Source organism: Gambusia affinis, linkage group LG04 (genome assembly GCF_019740435.1).
Source record: "Gambusia affinis linkage group LG04, SWU_Gaff_1.0, whole genome shotgun sequence".
NCBI lineage: Eukaryota > Metazoa > Chordata > Actinopteri > Cyprinodontiformes > Poeciliidae > Gambusia > Gambusia affinis.
The window spans coordinates 16,959,208-16,978,446 of record NC_057871.1 but is presented as its reverse complement, the minus strand read 5'-3'; the positions used below and the strand labels follow the sequence as shown (position 1 = coordinate 16,978,446).

Sequence of the window (19,239 nt, the reverse complement as noted above, 5' to 3'; positions counted from 1 at the left end):
GTCGGCACATCATCCTCGGGCGAAACGTGTGTTCGCCATACATAGCGAGGTGAAATCCAATCACAATGAGAGCAGACTTTGCCTTTCTCACAGAGACGTGCGTAGACTAAAACACGGCGATATCTGAGAACTGGAGAAAGCCTGCCTGCAGGTCTGGCTGGTGATGGTGAGGTGACATCTCAACTGCAAGAACCCATTCCCTTCTCTCTCTCTCTCTCTTTTTTTTTTTACCCCTTCTTCCCATTTTTGTCTTATCCGCCCCACTGCATTGTTTTCTGTTGCTTATCCCCTGACTGCTTCCATTCTGTTCTTTTCCTCAGTCCTTGCTGTCATCATCCCTTCACCAACTTTCTGCCCTTAGGTGCACACTGACTTCAGGTTTCAGGTGATGGAAGAGCGAAGAGGGAAAACAAAGATTACTTGTCTATTTCCTTCAAAATAAACTGCAGCAGGTGCTTGGGAAATCCCCTGGTGTTGCTTCTTTTGCACAGCAGAGATCGTCTTTGTTATTTGGTATTTGAGATTCTTCAGTTCTTTGCAAAAGTATTGCTCATAGTTCAGCTTTTTGCATTTTATCCCGTCACAGCCAAGAACTTCAGTTTATTTTATCGGATTTCACGAGATACACCAGCACAAAGTAGCACGTAATCTTGAATTAAAAGGTAAATGTGGGTTTGACGCTACCAGTTTGCGCAAACAAAAACGAAGCAATGTAACTGGCTGCATTTTTCTGCCCTCTCTCGTTTTCTTGTCTGCCCCACTTTCTTAAAATTTGGTTTCTTCATCCCTCCACAAGAGATAACAGTTATTCCAAACTGCCAACATTAACATGTAGCATTACTGGTTGATCCTCTGCATGTTGGCATGTCTTGTGCGGGCGCATGCACGTGCGGGTGTCTGTGCACGCATTTGTAAGGTGAATAAAGGTATCTTTGTTGGCTGCAGGTGTGTGCTTGTGCCAGGCGAGCTTCAGCAGTGGTTCTCAGGAACAATGGCTCTTTGTTGGAAAACACACCTGAGTCAGAGAAGGGAGGTGAGAGGGCCTGATCGCTGTAAGATTACACAAGAGCAGACTTCATTAAACCTGCAGGTGGGGTGGGGTGGCGTGGGGGGGGAGATAAAAGTGTACAGGAACGCAAAGAGAGGAATAGTAAAAGAGAGGGAGAGGCAGAGTTTGGGAAGCGGAAAAGGAGCTTGAAGTGAGCTGAACGTTGAAAGAAAAGTAATGTAAGAGTATTTGGACAGAGGAGCCCTGGTTAGAGCGGTTGCACAGCAGGTGCAAGTTTGCGTGGCAAGCACTTTGACCCCAGTTATTTTCAACAGTATGAGGGATTGCTCTAAAGACAATGAAAACACAAGTGACTTTCGACTGTCGCTACATGCTCGTTCTGGAGGAGTGAATGGTCCAACGTTAAGCTTACAGGCCGAAACCATAACAAAAGTGGTTATAGCCAAACAAAGCCTGGTATGTTAAACATGTGGATCAAATTTATTGTGTAAACAAACTGAATTCAAATACAAATTTTTACCATTTCTAAAACATCCAAAACTGCTATTTAAAGCATGGGGTGATTTCTTCAGGACTGTAATCAGTACTTGAAGCTAAAAACCAAAAATCACTATTTTCTCTGAAATTGATCGTTTTTTCCCCCCCCTAATTTTATGCCTTTATTCCTGGTTTTGCCTTGCTTAAATATTTGTTTAAATATACATCATTAAGCATTGCATTATAAAAACCTGACTCATTAAGGCATGTAATCAACCAGACTCCTGGAGGCGTTCTGTGGTTTGTGCCACTGAGATTTTGGCAGCAGATTTATTTACATCTTATAAGTTGCAGGGCGAGTCGTCCATATGTCTGACGTCTTGTCCAGCAAGTTGCATAGTTTACTGATAGGATCGAGCTCTGGGGAACATAGAGATCACATCAACACCTCAACCTTTTTGCTTCTCAAGCCGTTGCTGAACCATTTTTTGTTTGTGGCATGACATTAGCTTAACAGGTTTTGCAATCAAACCAAACCAAATGAGATGATGATTGTAACTTTGGGGGGGAAATGCACATTGTACGATTTAATGTATACTTGATCTGAATGAGTCAGAGACATTGATTTATGTTTGCCAACAGATATAAAAGCGACGGAGGCAGACATTAACAAACACTCTAGATGAGCAGGGGTAAGAGTGAGGCATATCATGAAACAAAACCTGTTTAATTCTGCATGTTAATGTCATTTTGTTGGAAATATAGTAAAGATCATAGTTAATTTGTCTTTTAGCATGTCAAACATATGAAGGACAAGATCATAAGGATAACTCGTCTCAGCCGAGGTTTGAGCTTTGAGAGTAAGAGGAAGTTTCATGCAAATTCTAATTTACGCCACTAAAGTTGAACGTAAACGAGGAGATTTGTGACAAGATATCAAAACAGAATTGTATCAAAACTTTGAGAGTGGTACTCTTCATCTTTCTCCTTCCATCCTTCAATCATCCCTTCCCTCTGTATCTTTCTCCACAAAAGTTCAGAAAGTCAAAATGTTCCAACGTTCACATAGGATGAACGCAGAGTCTGTCTCGGCTCCTCAAACATGAAACACAAATGGTATGTAAATGTCGTCTTTGATTCTGTTTAATGTATCCGGGGTACAAGGTGCAAAGCATAAAAGAGGCTTCTCGTCTCTGCCTATAAAGCATGGCAGCACACCTTTACAGGACATCGGGGCTCCCTGCTGTGAGGATAATAGGAAGAAATTGTTTTGCAATGAGATGAAGTGATAAAGGGAAAAGTATGATATTTTTTCAAAGACTTTTCAAAAACCCTCCACGCTCTACTTCGGAAGTGCACAAGAGGAAAAGTGGCTGAGCGCTAATTGAGTGATGGCTGATTGCTGAAATGTTCATCTTTGATGTTTTTCTTTCTCTTTTTTTCCTGTCCATGTAAATGAAACATCAAAAAACGGCGGATGTTTTGAGAAGAATTAGGATGAAGTTAGAATTTGAAAGGGATGGCTTGCAGTGATGTATCTGTTTGTGTGTGTTAGTGTGTACAGATTATATGTCTGTTTGGGCATAACTGAACTCACCATCATTAGAGGTCTGACTGAGTCAAACTTATGTTATTAGTACCAACAATTTTGCAACACAAGGCTGATATACTGTTTCGATTGACATAGGGGTCAGCATTTCTTAGGGCCTGTATGAGCCTTAAACTACACGATGAGAGGTCATACAGTGCAGGGTTCATGAGGACAGGACAAAAGGAGATTTCGTCCAAACTTCAGGAAAAACAAATTTCCATTTTTGCTCTCACAAACGACTGATATATTTTGATATTCTTTGTAGCTAAATTTTCTGAGATGAGTTCTGTTGTCAATTTAAAAAAATTTACCCAAAGTCTAAAATATTTTTGAACTTTCCAATGCGTCTATTCTTTCATGTGAAAACAAATTCTGTGTTTAGAACATTTGATAAAAGCATGGCTCATTCTTTTTTTTTAACTAAGCCAGTGCTTCTCAATTCTGCTCCTCAGGCCCTCCGGTTCTGCATGTTTTAGATGAGCCTCTCTTCCAGAACATCTGATTCAAATGACTGTATGACCATTAAGTACTTCAGAAGCCTGTTAATCACCAAAATATTCAATCCAGGTGTGTGGCAGAAGGAAAACCCATAAAACATGCCGGGCGGTGGGGCGTGAGGACCGGAACTGAGAAACGCTGCACTAAGCGAATTTTAAGTGACGCGTTTGTTACATCTGGACATAGTTTTCGTTGAATCCACCAAGATCAGCTGTAAGTATGATTGTAATTGAAGATCTTCAGCGACGTTTTCTAAAAGAACACAAGCACATTTGAACCACCTTTGGATTTATTTGTTAATAAATCTATAAATAAATAGCACCTTCATAGCTCGCGTCTCCCTGATGAAAATGTGGTTTCAAGACTCGCATTAAGACTAATTTCAGTCACTCTGCCATACTTCAGAGTGCCTTCCCTTGTTCGGCGGCAAAAATTTTGAGAAAATCTTCAATATAAAGTGCTTACTGAAAAAAGCTCTTAAAACAAAATTACTGACCTTAGTTGTGTTTTTCCAAGAAGACAAGAACAAGCATGACAACTTTGAATAAGTCTATATAAGCACATTTCTTTTGCATCTTTTCAACTTAGTCTCTTAGATAGACATGAAAAGAAGAGTTTTGGGGCTTTACCATCGGTGGCTTAGCGCTGCTTGTTTCAACACCAACAAAGACAGCATGCGAATAGACTGCCAGGCCTGATCCAGCTGGGCTTGACAGCAGTGCACACATGAAAGAAAGGGATGGAAGGACGAGCGGTAAGTGCAGAGAAAAAAAGTGAGGGATGAACAGAATCACACACTGGGATCCTGCTGTTCACAGCGGCAGGTGCAAGAGGGGAGGAGAAACGGGGGTGTCGGCAATGGGCAGCATTCCTTGGTGTACAAGAGGGTTTTTAAATGGAAAAGGGAAAAAAGAATGAGTGGGAGAGGGTGACATGTGGGTGGCATTAAATGAATCTCAAAGTAATGTAATTTTGGTTTCATTTTGAGTCATTGCGAGGCTTTTTATTACCAAGCCATCAAACTTATGATGACGTCCTATACTCCAAGCTGCAAAAGCTTGACGATGACATCAGGAAGACGCCATCTTGACTGCCTACCACTCACTGTGGGGATTTGCAGAAAGCAGCAAGGTTGTCAATTGCAAAAATAAATCAATAAATGCAGCATGAGTGAGTCCAGTAGCAATTATTCTCTGAGTGCTGCCCTTAATAAAAGGCAACACTTTTATGAAGGGCATTTGGCTGTATTATAGCCAAATACACAAGCCCAGGGTACAGTTTTGCACACACAGACAGATGCTTTCTAAAATCCATCCATCCGTTCTCTATGCCCACTTGTCTTTGGTCAAAAGGGAGCTGTTGCCTATTTCCAAGGGTGTACATCCTGGATAGTCCATCGTAGAGAATATATTTGGCAATTCTTTTGGTCTTTGAAAGCTCTATATTATACTGCCATATTGAGGTAATTAGATCTATTCTTTTTTTTAAGTGTTTGTAGCAAAAAAGCAACCATTGCTGACTTTTCCGGCTGATTTCTTTTATTTGGTGACTCGGAGTGATGGGTCACGCGCTCTAAGAGTCGAGGCCTTGTAGTCAATAACAACAACCAGCTTGTGGCCAATCACATATGACGATGAGGGATCATCCATTATGTGACAACACAGAGGGGCAGACTGAATACGCATATCTGTTCAGAACATCTACTGTTTTTGTCTTTGATTTAAATGAAAATTAAGCCTAATTAAGATATTTCACAAAAGTAAGAATAATAGCTTTTGTAGTATAATTCATAAAATTAGGCTTCTTATAAAAACACTGAATGCAAAACGATTTCTTGACATACATGATGCTACAGATGATAACAAAAGAGATGTTTGGGAGCCAAAAGAGCCACCAATTCTATGAGGTAGTTTACAACCTAACAAAGATTCCTTTTCAGAAAATAAAAACCAAAAGTAGAAGAAATGGAATAGGGCGAAGCATGGTGTTTCAGACTACAGTGAGTCTTGAGGAGGGGCATCTTTCTTGACAGACAACAAGAAAACCAGCAAGGGATGACAGCAGAAGATCTCTTCCTTTGATGAGACATAACAATATCCAAATCCCAGATCGCCTCTTATTTAAGTTACTGAAGACTCTAAAAAAAAAAAGAGAAAGTTCTTCCAAAGTCGTTCGGAAGCTTTTGCGCTTTAGGTGAGAGGGAGGGAATGGAAGCAGTAAGAAGAAGGATGTGGTGGTGGTGGTGGTGGTGGGGGTGAGATAATGTTTATGCATTAGATTTTCAAAGAGGTTTTTTTTTCTGTAAGGAAATTCAGATTCAAAGGTGTACTTCTTGCAGGAAGATCTAAAGGATTCTTTCTCTCTCTCCCTGTTATTGCTCAAGATACAAAGTCCCTCTGTAGCTTAGCCAAGACTGTATGCACATGGTAACCGAGCGTGAGAAGGCCGTCCATAGCTACAGTACATCCAGTAAGGAAACCGAGTGATGTGTCACTGTATTTTTTACATAGAACATTCTCTACGCTCAGACTACACATTTGACATCAAAGAGAGAGGCAGCGCTAAAGTAGCACCTCGGCTTGCCTGTCCAAGGCTACAGTTACCCCAAGCTAACATTCTGCCGCCCACCAGGAAAGCAGCGCTACTATGCTCACAATGCCATCTGAAGCGAGTGCCGACAATTATGGCTCCGACTCCAAACATGTCGGGTGAACATTTAAAGGAGACGGGGTTTTTTTTTGGGGTTTTTTTGTTTTTTTTTTCCCCGAGTTTGAACTTGAAAACTTCACAGGAAGAACACTGCGAAAGAGCTGAAGGAGCAGAGATGTGACTGAAAGGGTGTGTATGTACACGCCCGCGTCAGATAGTTGCTGAGCGCAGCACTCGTACGTACGTGTGATTAAAAATTCAAATGAGCGCCTTTAGTAGTAGATGGAAAGCTTTGAGCCTCCGTAATGAGGCTGATATATGAAGTTTAAACATTCGAAGCTGCTGGAAGTGCCACCACAGAAAAAGAGACAGAGAAACGCGGAGGGAGGCAAAGAAGAAAAAAAAAAGGGGGGGGGGGGGATTTGTGGCTTTGATGCAGCGATATCACCGTGGGGCACGGTTGGTTAGATGGGGCTGGCTGGTGCCGGGATCCGGAGCGCCTTGCAGAGTGTTTGTAACGTTCCCCGGGATACCATTTCCAGCAATCCCCTGCCAACAATCCAGGACAAACTGGGAGAAAAGAAGAAGAAGCAAAGCAGAAGAAGTTAAATTACAGAGTGTAAGGAGCTGGAAGAAAGTGAGAAAAAAATAGTGCGGAGTGGTGAAGCAGAGGTGGATGGGAGGGAAGGAACCATGGGAACGACAAAGAAGTGACAGCAATCGATTTCTCTTACACACTTGTCAGTCACATATACACACTTCACACAATACAGCAGGTAGTATGAGAGGATTTGGTGTGAAGAACCAGGACACAGTGCGAGTGTATGTGTAGGACAGAAAGACCGCATGTGGATACGGTCACACTCACTGTTCCTGTTGTATCTCTGGAAGCAGTGGGACTCTAGTGCCACTTTGAACTTGGCCACCATTAAAAACCTGACAGAGTTTTGAAGAGGCCTATTGAAAGGAAACCTGTGCATTTATAATGTAAATCTATTTTTTTCCCCAACCCTTTCTTCTCTCCTTTTTCATTTCTTTTTTTTTATTTAGATAGCATTTGAAATACTTTATATGAACATTCAGTTTAACAGCTTCTCCTGCCGCCCGTTTTTTTTTTTGCCATCCGCAATGATCCATCTTAGTTTGTTCTTAAAAGGAACTGGCTGAATATGTTAGATTTGTTTTCTTAAACGTAAACAATTTCCCCTTCCATTATTTTGTTTCGCTTTGATAATCTTCTGCCTTATTTATTGCGATAGCCGTTACTTCGAAGAGAGCAGACAAGATTTCCCTGATCGATGGCATATTCTTTACCATCACCACTTTAAGATAGAGGCTACAGTCTTTTATTTTATGTGTGGCAGAGACTGAAATGACACTGAAAATGTATCTTTCTTTAAATCACTGATGCCTATTTGTGTCTTTGTTCTGGCTACAACCAAGCTTCCAACCCATGTTCAGAAGTGAACAGTCCTTCGGGCTGAGCGGTGAAACAAAGTTGCCTTCCTTTTGATGCACTTGCAACTATTAATCTCTGCAATTTAAGTTCATCTGAATCCATTAATGCCATGACACATGAGAAGTCAGGCTATTTTATCAAAGAATCATGTATAGGCCACAAAAAACAGTCTCCTGTTTTTGTGAGCATAAGTTTGGACAAACATTGATATACATGAGGTATTGGAGATGCTTGGAGACTAAGTTTAAGCAGAATTATTGACCAAGCAATTCTTACATAGATCTTTTTAAAAACAGGTAAATTATTGTATTGTATCAAATATATTAGCAAGCAAGAAACTGCACTTTTGATTTTGAACCCATCTGTACCAAAGTCTTCGAATATAGCTTGATTTTAGGTATTGCCAACCTAAAATCATCCCTCTAGTCTAGAGTCTGCCATTTCTCTGTTTTGTGGTGCATGTTTGACCTAAGTCCAGTAAGATGAAATGTTCCTATTTGTTTCTACGTGGGCTTGGCTTATTTCTGTTCTATACATTAAAAATACAACTGACCTCATTCTTTGGAAACAGAACCCAAAGAATGAGCAATGTGTTGACCTGACCAAATGCAGCTATTATCTCCAGGTTAGGACACTGATCTCACAGGCTTGTTCAGTAAACACCAGGCATGATGGTGCTTACTGAACAAGCCTTAAGAAAGGCTACACAGCTCATTAATCTCATATCCTTAAGTTTTCTTTGCATTTTGCTTTAGGAAATTCTTTTACTCCCACTACCGAACATAGCCAACATTACTGCTGTTTTTTTTATTATTCCATTACACCGAACCTTTAACTGATCACCAGTCATTCAACATTTTTTAAATGTTTTGCAAAAACATTGCTTCTGGTTCCCCAATTTCTTTTCAGTTTTTAGCAAATCCTTGAACACTTCTTCTACCATTTTGTTTTTTCAGTTTCATCAATCTCCTTAGATGATTTCTTTGTATGATTCTTACCAATAATTTTATCCTTCTGAAACGGACATTTTTCTTTCATGACTACAGGATTTCTTTAACAGTGCTTGTTGAAGAAATTTGAAATTATTCACTGTTTCAGTTCAGACAACTGAACTAAACTGATGCAGTGAGTTCAGACACTGCATTGGTCACATTTAGATCATTTAATATATCATCAGTCATACAGGACTTATTCAGTGGGAGCCTCTTACGTGTTTTCTTTCTTTAACCACAGTTGTACCTTGGTTTTGGACTGACCGTCTATAATCTGTTGTAGAGTACATGTGTAAAAGAACCTAAAATTGGTAGCCAAGAGACCCGTATCCAAATCCTAGCTCTAAGTACAAACATTGATTCCCATGGCGAATTCAGACAGAGGTTGACCAAGGACTCGCACTGATTTCATGCTGCTTGACTGTCGAGCATGTCAGGTACTGCTTCCTACTGAGTGCTGTTTGATCTTAGAACATTTGGAAGGAGACAAGGAATGCCACCTATTTAATATTACCAGAACATGACAAATGCCACAATTTTGAAATTTATAAAGTTAAAACTAAATTAACTTCCACTTGCTGTTCTTCTGATTCAGTTAATAATAAAATAGGCAGGTTATTTGAATCCCCCAACATAACTTTCCTAAAAACGTATTTGACTTATTATAAACAATTCCTGTCCTCATTCTTAAAAGATAATTTTATCCGTAGCTCTCCTGGATCTGAATCAAGATCTTATTTTTGTTGGCCCGTGATTGGTCTTCTTGGCCTGATCTCTATTTGGCTTAAACTTATAAAGTCAAACAAAGAGCTCAAATCAAGCAAAGTAATTGTGCAAGTGCAGTTGGACATTTCTTCTGCTTTTCTAGAAACAAAGTCTATCAGTCTTATAATCATCACATTTGTTATACAGAAAAACTTACATTTGATTACTCTAATCCTCCCTACCTAATTTTATAAAACAAAATGCAAGCTGTGTGTCTGCGTAGAACAAGTTTGTTTTTTTTTCCAATCACAGCTTGTTCTCCATAGATGAACAAACACAGTTGTAGATTTAAGAAAATGAAAAACAAACCTCAACATCACTTCCATTCAGCAAGAAGCTTTTAATGAACTCCAGGTCAAAGCACCATAACTGTAACTATTAACTATAACTGATTCTGGTTTATTGTACAGTAGTGTCCGTCTGTACTATAGAAAATTCTCCAACAACACTTTCCGACACTTTTTGACATGAGATACCCATTATAGCTGATGTGAATCTTACTTCACTGGTAGACCACCTATAGGTTGAGAAAGATACTTTGTGCTGCATCTTTCACCTACATGTTGGGTTGTTGTGCCAGTGACTGGTGGTTGAGTCTTAATAAAGCCTAAACCCCGCCGCGCTTCCTCTCTCTGTTCTACAACTCCTGCTGCTCGTCTGTCTCAAGTGTACCGTAATTTACTGTCACAGAACTCCTCAAACCGGCCACCACACAGCGCGCAGAGGGGGAGGAAGAGAAGGTGGCACAGATCACCGTCAAAAGAAGGAAACAACTATACCAACTTCCCTTTCTGCAAAAAAAAAAAAAAAGAAGAAACTGTTTTTCAGAGACTCAAACTCACAGCGGTTCACCAAGCCTTGTTTAGGTTTCCTGCTCTTTTTTTCAGAAAGGGGAAAGAAGGAAAGGAGGAAAAATTGCTAGGTGGTTGTCAACAGTTGAAGCTACAGCCGCACCTGGCATTGTGCTACTGGTCTTTGATCACTTGTCGAGTGAAATTCCGCCACTGGATTAAAGTGAAGGAGGGGGCATCCAAAGGTGGGATGACTAGCAAGAGTGACAAGGAAGGATAAAACACAGAGGACGACTTTGCCTGAGACGTAGCCCTGCGTGTCTGGTGTGTTTAATGTGGTGTGCACCGCCCTGTTGGCTGTAATTAAAATCAGCGTGAATTGTTAGAGTTGCCTCAAGCCAATCATATCTGTTCCTGCCCACACATTGCAGAAACTTTCTGTTTGGTAAAATAACCTTATCAAAATAAGTAAAGAACACTATCTTTGACCTGACACAAGCAATCAAATGTACATCATTGATGAGTAAATTGATCCAAAAATCCAAAAACTGCTCATCAAAGGAAATGCATTTTATTGTAAATTATTTACTTTACCTACACTGTATTTATTGTTTAATATGAGGTAAATAGAAATGTCACAAGGTGGGAAAAACATTACAATTCAAAATAAATGTCACAAGTTCGGCTTTTCACCTCTTGATGTAGAGATTCATTGACACCAGAAATGCCTCACCTGCCTCCCCTGACCGCACGTCACTGGTCCAAACCCATGCTCGATGTGTGGAATAGAACATTACAAGCTGAGATCAATTTGTGACCAAGTGTAAAATTGGTTAGATGTGTTTCAACATCTACTTTTGTAAAAAAAAAAAAAATAATAAATTCATAACATGGGGAAGGACTTTTCATTTAATTTACTTAGTTGAAAGTAAATGAAACCTAGGAGCATCTATGAACTTAGTGTTCTTGTTGACACATAATGATTTACCAGATTAATTAAATATTAAATGGAATATGAACTTTAAAAATGCATATATTTACCTTACCAAGATGTTGGAGCTCTAAAAGTTAATGCTGACGAGTAAATTAATCTGACGTATAGAGAGAAATGGGGATAAAGACGCTTTAAAAATGTTACGGTTGTTGGTGCCAGATGGGCTGGGTTGTGTGTTTCAGAAACTGCTGCCAAACTCTACTGGAATTTTCACCCACAACCATCTCTTGGGTTTAAAGAGAATGTTCTGAGAAACTATTCAGTGAGCCATGGCTGTGTGGATAAAAATGCCTTGTTAATTTCAGAGGTCAGAGGAGAACTGGCAGGCTTGTTTGAGATGATAAAACAGCAACTGTAGCTGATATAATCACTTGTCACAACAAAGGTGTGGAAAAATAACGTTCCAAAATCCACACCAAACCTTAAAGTAGATGATCTTCGGTGGCAGAAAACCACACTCTTGTCACCTAAGAACAGGTTCACTAACATTTCAGATTCAACATTCAGATGATAGTCAGAATTAAGGATTAAAAAAAAGAAGGGATCAAACCACCCTGCTTTGTATCCACAGTCCAGGCTAGTGGTGTTATGTATATAGGGTAAGATTAGAGAAATCTACGACAGTCCCATTTTGTTCTCTATACAGTTGCAGTGATTACCTTCCAGGTCTTGTAGTGAAACTGTGAAAAAGCAGTTTTTCCAAACACGTCGACATCCACGGAAAATGTTAGCATCACTGAATTAACACCTACCATGGGAGTCATGATGGAGCACCATTGCTTTAAATGTTGAGAGCAACCTTGAACAAAGCACCAGGAACTCTCTTCACTTGACAGCTGACTCTTGTGTATGTCCTCGACTGATGCTGTCAAAGATTTTAGACAAGAGAACCACTGGCATGCTAATCTCCACTGTGTTTGCCACCAGGCTGAGAGAAGCTGTCTGTGGCATGCACAAGGAAGTGTTGACTGTGACCAGTTGTTCAGTCTGGCACACCGAGGAGATGAAAAGGACCCAAGATTTCCCAGTTTACTGTGGACAACTACGGCAACTGCTTGATTTGATGATGGCAGTAGTTATTCATGGCAGCTGCTGTCATTGTGATCTCACCATGGGGATCTAACAGCATGCGGCACACAAACTACATTAATTAGGTCATATACGTATAATGAAGTTAATTAGATATATGGCTACTCTTCCTGGGGATGTGGACCCTAAGAAGAGTAACCATTGTTACAGCAATGGGGATCCAAAGAAACAAACAAACAAACTTGTATGTACTGCATATCAGAAGATGAACGTCTGAGTGTAGCATGAATATCATTCTCTTACAAGCAGATATTCAGTTCCTTCACACATTGGCTGTCACTAAGAGGAATGGGGCTAGGTAACAAGGTGCAAGGAAACTAAATGCATATAAGAGAGTCAGTGCTTAACGCTCCTATTAATACAGCTGTCATGAGTGAAAGCATTATGCGTTGTATGGTTTCTAAAACATACCACGCAGTGATACTACAGACAGCCACTGATTGCAGGGTTTTGTTTGCTATTATGCTTATCACAACCTTAACATGTTTGACAATATTCCAGTTACAAATATAAAATACTTTTTTTAAATGTACAAGGAGTTGATAAATTGTTGTACTTCTGTCTTTACTCAGATCAAAGCCTAATTAATATGCTTGTTGTAAAATACTTTTTGCACATTGACCAGAAAATTCAGCAGATTTTATAAAGTTTGCAGCTTCAATAGGCAGATGGATTTATTTTTCTTCAAGATAGTGGTACTAATTTCACTCAGGATTACAGATATTTTTTTATCTTGACCAGGAGATGGCAGCATTTGCACCTGAAAGACATTTGTGCCATACAGAGCAGGAACCCTAGATGAGTTCATGATGACCCATTCAGAGTCTGCGCTTTCGTCACCTAAGTGACATGTACATTTTCTATTTAGTACATTTATATTTATATATATATATATATATATATATGAGACTCGGATGATAGTAGAATTTCAATTCAAACTTTATTAAAGATACAGAACCCTGGTCCATGATAGAGATAAAAATAAAATAAGGGAAGGAAAATTTAAATTTGTAACTTTTTGGCCTATTCTGCTATTGCAGAAATTTGCTGTGAGTTGTGGAAATGCGATCATGGAAAAGCTGTGAATGTCCGATCTAATAAAGGAAACCTTTGTATTGGTGAGTCAAGAGAATCATATTTCTATAAAGTCTGAAAAAGGTTCGTGCTGCTCATGCTTGTACTGTATTTCAGGTATGTCTTTGTGCATATAGTCATGCAGAGGTGTGGCAGTCCATGAAGGCCTCTTCACTTCATCTCTGTTTCATGGGAACCTGCGTGCAGCTAATCCTCCTTTTGGGTCTATAGGGCTTCTCCAAACAAATCATCCAGTTCTAAAACCCAATGCTCCTCAAGTGGGCTCCTGGCTCTCTTTGCAAAGTCCCACCATGTAACACACACACACAAAAGAGAAACCCTTTTTTTTTCATACGCTACACATAAAACAGCTACCTACCGTGAGGCAAATCCCTTGTCTCTGTGTCTTTTCTTCCAAGAGCAGGGGAAGGAGAAAGGAATGGGGTGTGAATAAGCCAGACCAGCAGGAGACTGTCAAGTTGAAGGACTGGATGACCTGTTTTGGAAGACGGGCTGAGTCTGAATAATGTCTGCTCATGAAGGGGTCATTGTTTGATTGGAAGCTCAAGGAAAGCGAGGATAAAGGCTTGGATCTTGATACTTTGATGTGGCTCCATCTGCTGATTTTCATTATACATCAGAGTTGTTGGAGTGTACTGTATCAACATCTTTGCATCAGTTTACAGAATCACTGTGTACCAGAGTGACAACAGTGCCCTGCCCACTGTTGTCATCATAGATCTCCTTGAGAAGAAGCCTCTATAATCTGCTTAGTTTGAGATTGGATTCTGTTCTTTAGGTTCTGAAAAAGATAATGCCATGTTCCCATTTAATTTTTTTCAGTACCTAATGTTTTGAACATGAACCCTTAATACACAGTGATCAAATAACTCTTACATGACTTTATCAGAAAGCAAGTGTGAATGTGTCTGACAGAACTGCTTCAACCACTTAGCATACTGAAGTGACTGAATCTTTATTACCGCAGACAGAACCTCTGCACAGTGTCGCATGAGTTAAATGATTTAAATACAGCTCATTGCTGCAACTCGGTAGAAAGATTTACCACAAATTTGTGGTTTTTAGCATGTCAAAAGTGTGACACTCATGTTGTGGAACTTTTAGATTGCACAACATTCTGTAGAAATCTGTGTCAAACACTGACAGTGGTGCTACCAAGGTTGTAGACCCAAAAGAAGAGAAGAATATGGAAGGTGCATGGTGAATCTGGATTCTGTTGATGAACAGAACCAGAGGCTGGCATAGGTTCACAGAAAACAACAAGAACGGGCTGGCAACAACAACAGAGGATTTTAGAAGGAGAACTATTAATGTTGTGGAGGTTGATTACTGGAATATTACGAAGGCGAGTTAGTCAGCAGATAAGGGGAACAGTTGGATGAGATACTGAGGAAAGGCCCAGAGTGAACCAGGAAAAATTGAACAGAAAATACATTAAACACTAAAATAAACAGAGATACAAATTTAGGAATATAAAGAAACCCTAAATCCTAGAGATTATGACGGGAACATTAATTTCTTAAAGCTGCACTTCTCCATGTCTTACAGTTGAGTATGCACATCCAATATTCTACTCAAAATTAAATTCACCAGACGATGCTACTGTCTTTGATGATGATTTTCTTGCAGATGTTTTCTTAAAGGTTGTAGAACAGCATAAGGAAAGTATAAAAATGCAACTATAGTGTTTTTCATGAAAGCTTACTATTATCATTATTTTATTTTTATTTTTTCAGTGTGTACTGTCTGGCATTTCAGGCGGAAAACAATCAAGGGGAGACAGGACAACACGGAGACTCAGAAAAACACAAACTCAAAATAAACACAGAAAAACACAGATCCTATCAGAAAAAGGGTAGTAATGTTCAGTATCCACATGATGGTGCTATTGTGTAACAACTGTTGTGGCACAAATAGTTTTGTTTATTACACTGATTTGTACACTTCTATAAATCTAATAACCACTTGTAGTACATAGAAAGTATTATTATTAATACAAAAGATCAAAATTAGGTTGTTAAAATTGTTACATCTTTCAAAATTTCTAAAACTACAACTGTGTACAGGATGAGAAGGATTACATTGATCTCTGAATTTCAAAGAAGGCCGTTGCATTAATACTAAAATATGATAAACATTTATTCTACTGCAGGCTAAGGGATGAGATGGTAGACTTCAAGAATAACTTTTTGGACATTTAGTTAAGTTTGCATTGCAATAATTGACTATTATGTGTCAGAAAATTGAACTTTCTACACACAATACATTTTTCTTTTCCTTGTAAAGCAGAATTCAGACTCGGTACACTTTTGTCATTTTAATGTAAATCCCACATTTTTGATATACTGTGCAAAAGAATTTGAATATGTTTCTAAAACATATGAGCATTTTGTGTAACTTTCTATTGATCATGTGCATTGGAGCTTCTTAAGTTAAAATATTTATTTGTCATACTCAAATTACAACATGGAAGCAAATGTTGTCTTTATGAATGCTTTATTGCAGTAATTTGCAAGTACAAAGGAAGAAACAGAGACAGAAGTTATCAGTACAGATTATCACATTTAGACTGAATTTGCAAACTATGTTCTTTTAATTAATATAAAAGTCAAAGATGGAAATGCCAAAAGCAAAAATGATTCAGATCAAAATCCTTGTCATCATCCAGTCGTCTCACAGTTGGCACAAACCTGGCTGAGGAGCAGATTTAACAAACCCCTTATTTAAATCTCCAAGCAGAACCCCGTTTCTGGAGTAGAAAACTTTAGCCAAAGACGGATCCATGGGAGAAGGAACGTACTCCTCACACTGGTTGCCACCAAGGCTTGGTGCACATTCAACTGAGTAGCTAAAATAAAGGGTACCATGATCAAACATGCAACTGTTTGAAACGATTCCGCTGCGGAGATGAATGGAGCAACTACCAATCAGGTCAATTTTCAAATCTGAATCGTCGTCATAAACCGTGAATGTAAGTTTGTCATGGTTATTTAGAACAATGGGTCCAAAATCAAATGACTCTGACCAATTGGGATTGTCAGACTCATCTATCCTTTCAGTACGCTTTTCCTGGTGAGTATATTTAACAACCACTGAACCGTCTGTCTCAGAGCAACAATCACCATACAGTCCCCTAGCATAAAGATTGTACACCCTCAATACTGCAAGACCTTTTCCAGCTGGACAGCAGTTTGACCTAATATTCTGGTTGCTGTTACACACACAAGCACAGGGATCTCTGCTGTTGGATCTGTGTCCAATTTGACAGGATTCTGAACATTTTTTTAGCACTGCATTGTCCTTAATATACTTTTCCACCTCTTCTTTAAGCCCACTTTTGACAGGATGACCATCTGGCAGAATTGTGTGCAGAGGCTTCAGGTTGTAACTCACGATGTCAGGGGTAGTTTTAAGAGACTCTTTCCATGTGATATGGACACTGGGATCATTAAACCCTTGGAAGAACACAACATCATTTTTGTCCCCACCAACAACTTCTGTGATACGTTCACTAAACACAGAGTTGAAACTTTGACCACGGCCCAGTTTCTGTTTTTTCTCCTGACAGTTTTCATTCATAGCCTTAATGCTTGCCATAGTATCAAAGTTAGCAGAAGCTTCAACTGACAGACAGTCACTAACTTCGGTAGCCGACAGCCCCTTTAAGGATGCCTCGCAGGTCTTAATCGATGTTGTTGCTTTTATCTCCCCTCCTAGGAAAACCTGTGTGATGTAATGTGTGCCATAAGTATCGATCAAATTGCGATATGGTAACCCAGAAGAATTTGGAGGAAGAGACTCCACAGCCGTTTTAAATTCAAGATGCAAAGGTGGGTTTGTTGTCAGTCTGTAGCTGTGAAGGAATGAAAACAGAACAAGTTACTTTTTGTCACAGTCATACTTTATGCATAGCGGCTTAATGCAAAGTTGTATAGTAAGTTCTGCCTTGACACTCACTTGTAGAAGGTACAGCTAACAGAATGGCGGGTAAAGGTGTAGCGGTCTTGTTTTGACTTTTCCATGCCATATTCAGCCACCTTGGAATGGGAACCTCCAACAGAAAAACCAACTGAGGTTAAAGGAATATCAAGACCAAGTTTCCAGTTGTTGGACACAGATGATGTAGAGCTATTGACGAGAGATTCAACAGAATCATAGACCATACTGGAGACCCTCAAATTGCAATTCGGGATATTTCTCCAGTCCACCACAGAGACTGGGACCTTTTGTTTCTCTCCATTCTGGTAGCTGTTTCCGTACATTCTGCAAGTGCCATTTCCAAGGTCCCATGTTTCAGTGTCGATGACATAGGCAGCTTTTCTTTGCATTTTGACAATGTCGAAGCCTTCTCCACCCAGGTTGTAACCTGGAACAAAGTGAGCAGTTTTACATTCCTCCAGTGAACCAATGAAACTCACAGTGGTTGAGAGACACAGAGGACTGAATGTCCAGGTCAGGAGCAGGAGCTGCAGAAGTCTAGTCATCTGTGAAAAAAAATAATTTAAATGTTTAAATTGCATAGCAAAAGATTCACAAACATACACATATGCACAGGAAAATTCTGCTTCAGGATTTTTAGTAAATAACCCTATTATATAGAATTTGGAACAGCAAAAATGACAGTTTAGGTGAAAGTTTTTAAAGTCTTACTCTGACAGAAGACTGCAAGCTCTGATCGTCTGTAAAGTGTCTGGCTGATCTTATGCTATTGATGTGAAGGTGGAGCTTTTCTTATCAGCTTAGTTACTGCACCCATATGGATACTTATGCAATTTATTTTCCTTACTTCTTTCAAAGTTTAGATAAAGACATGGGGAAGTGATTAATCAATGCATCTCACTTGGATTTCCTCTAACTGTTTTGAAACTACCAACAAATTCACAGTGCAACATGTCATTGCAAAAAACATAAAAGCTTGAATTTATTGCCCAGAAAATAGCATTTTCAAAATATTAATTTTAGATTAATACATTTTTGTTACATTTTTAAGAATAGTGAACAATATTTATGATAACCTAGCTTTATAGATCAACTCAAGAGTAGAAGAAAATGTCACTATAGTCAGCATCTCTACATGCTCAGAACTCAGACTTGCTCTTCCATTAGTACCTGAATTCCAGCTGCTGAAAACAGTCGTTCTGATGGTGACAGGAATGCACAGAAAGGACTTTGGCTGTTTTGCCAGAGTCGGACAGCATCCTTCATCTGTTTTCCACCAAAGGAGTGGGTTTTATGTTGGATTTTCTTCACAACTTGCACTTGAGTCAGATGATGATTGAAGTATGGTACATTGTCCAGGAAAATGTTTTCTTCTTGTTGTCTGCTTGTTCACTGGATTTTAGATCAAAACTTGTTTGCATTGATTTCTTTCCATTAGGGTCTTGGTTTGCACCTTGCTTTGCACTTGAGTACTAATTCAGGAGGTAAAATTTAAGTCTCCTGAATTTGGGATCAAACGCAACAGAAGACAATGTTGGGGCATTCTGGTTTGAACACAAAGTTTTTATTCCGCCTTAATGTAATATCAGGTCTGGAGGACCTTCACTGGAGCTGCTTGAAAGTCTGAACCCTATGTGGCTTTCTTATGATTATGAACAAGTTATGGGAATGTAGACAGAGTTGCATTCTTATCCACTCAGTAAAACAGTTGCCCCCTCAAATGGAACAAGAGTTTGACTTAGTTCTTCTGCAAAATATGACTGTTCAGGTATCAGATCTATATGACTGTGTCTATCTTTGTTGGATCTGATAGTGTAACTGGTACTTAATGATTGAACTGTGCCTGTTGTGCAAACGAGCCCCCAGTTCCCTTTGGGTATTTGTCAAAATT

At 39.3% G+C, this 19,239-nt stretch overlaps 1 protein-coding gene and 1 long non-coding RNA gene across 3 annotated transcripts in view; one reads left to right on the top strand and one right to left on the bottom strand.

Annotated features, from left to right (window-relative positions):
* LOC122830023 overlaps positions 1-17,529 on the top strand; it is a 35,517-nt gene extending 17,988 nt beyond the window's left edge. The window contains exons 3-4 of the long non-coding RNA XR_006370472.1: positions 17,127-17,239; positions 17,443-17,529. This is a non-coding gene — a long non-coding RNA (uncharacterized LOC122830023). The remainder of the gene's footprint in view (positions 1-17,126; positions 17,240-17,442) is intronic.
* LOC122830010 (perforin-1-like) lies at positions 15,889-18,981 on the bottom strand. Of its 2 annotated transcripts, none has more exons than XM_044115035.1 (3): positions 18,519-18,981; positions 17,367-17,893; positions 15,889-17,262 (listed from the first exon to the last, which is right to left on the bottom strand). In XM_044115035.1, the coding sequence occupies exons 1-3, from the start codon at positions 18,612-18,614 to the stop codon at positions 16,083-16,085; spliced, it is 1,803 nt and encodes a 600-aa protein (XP_043970970.1). In that variant the 5' UTR covers positions 18,615-18,981; the 3' UTR covers positions 15,889-16,082. The 2 variants fall into 2 exon arrangements, with proteins under 2 accessions (XP_043970970.1, XP_043970971.1); XM_044115036.1 differs by lacking the exon at positions 18,519-18,981 and adding an exon at positions 18,060-18,098.
* Between the last annotated feature and the right edge of the window lie 258 nt (positions 18,982-19,239).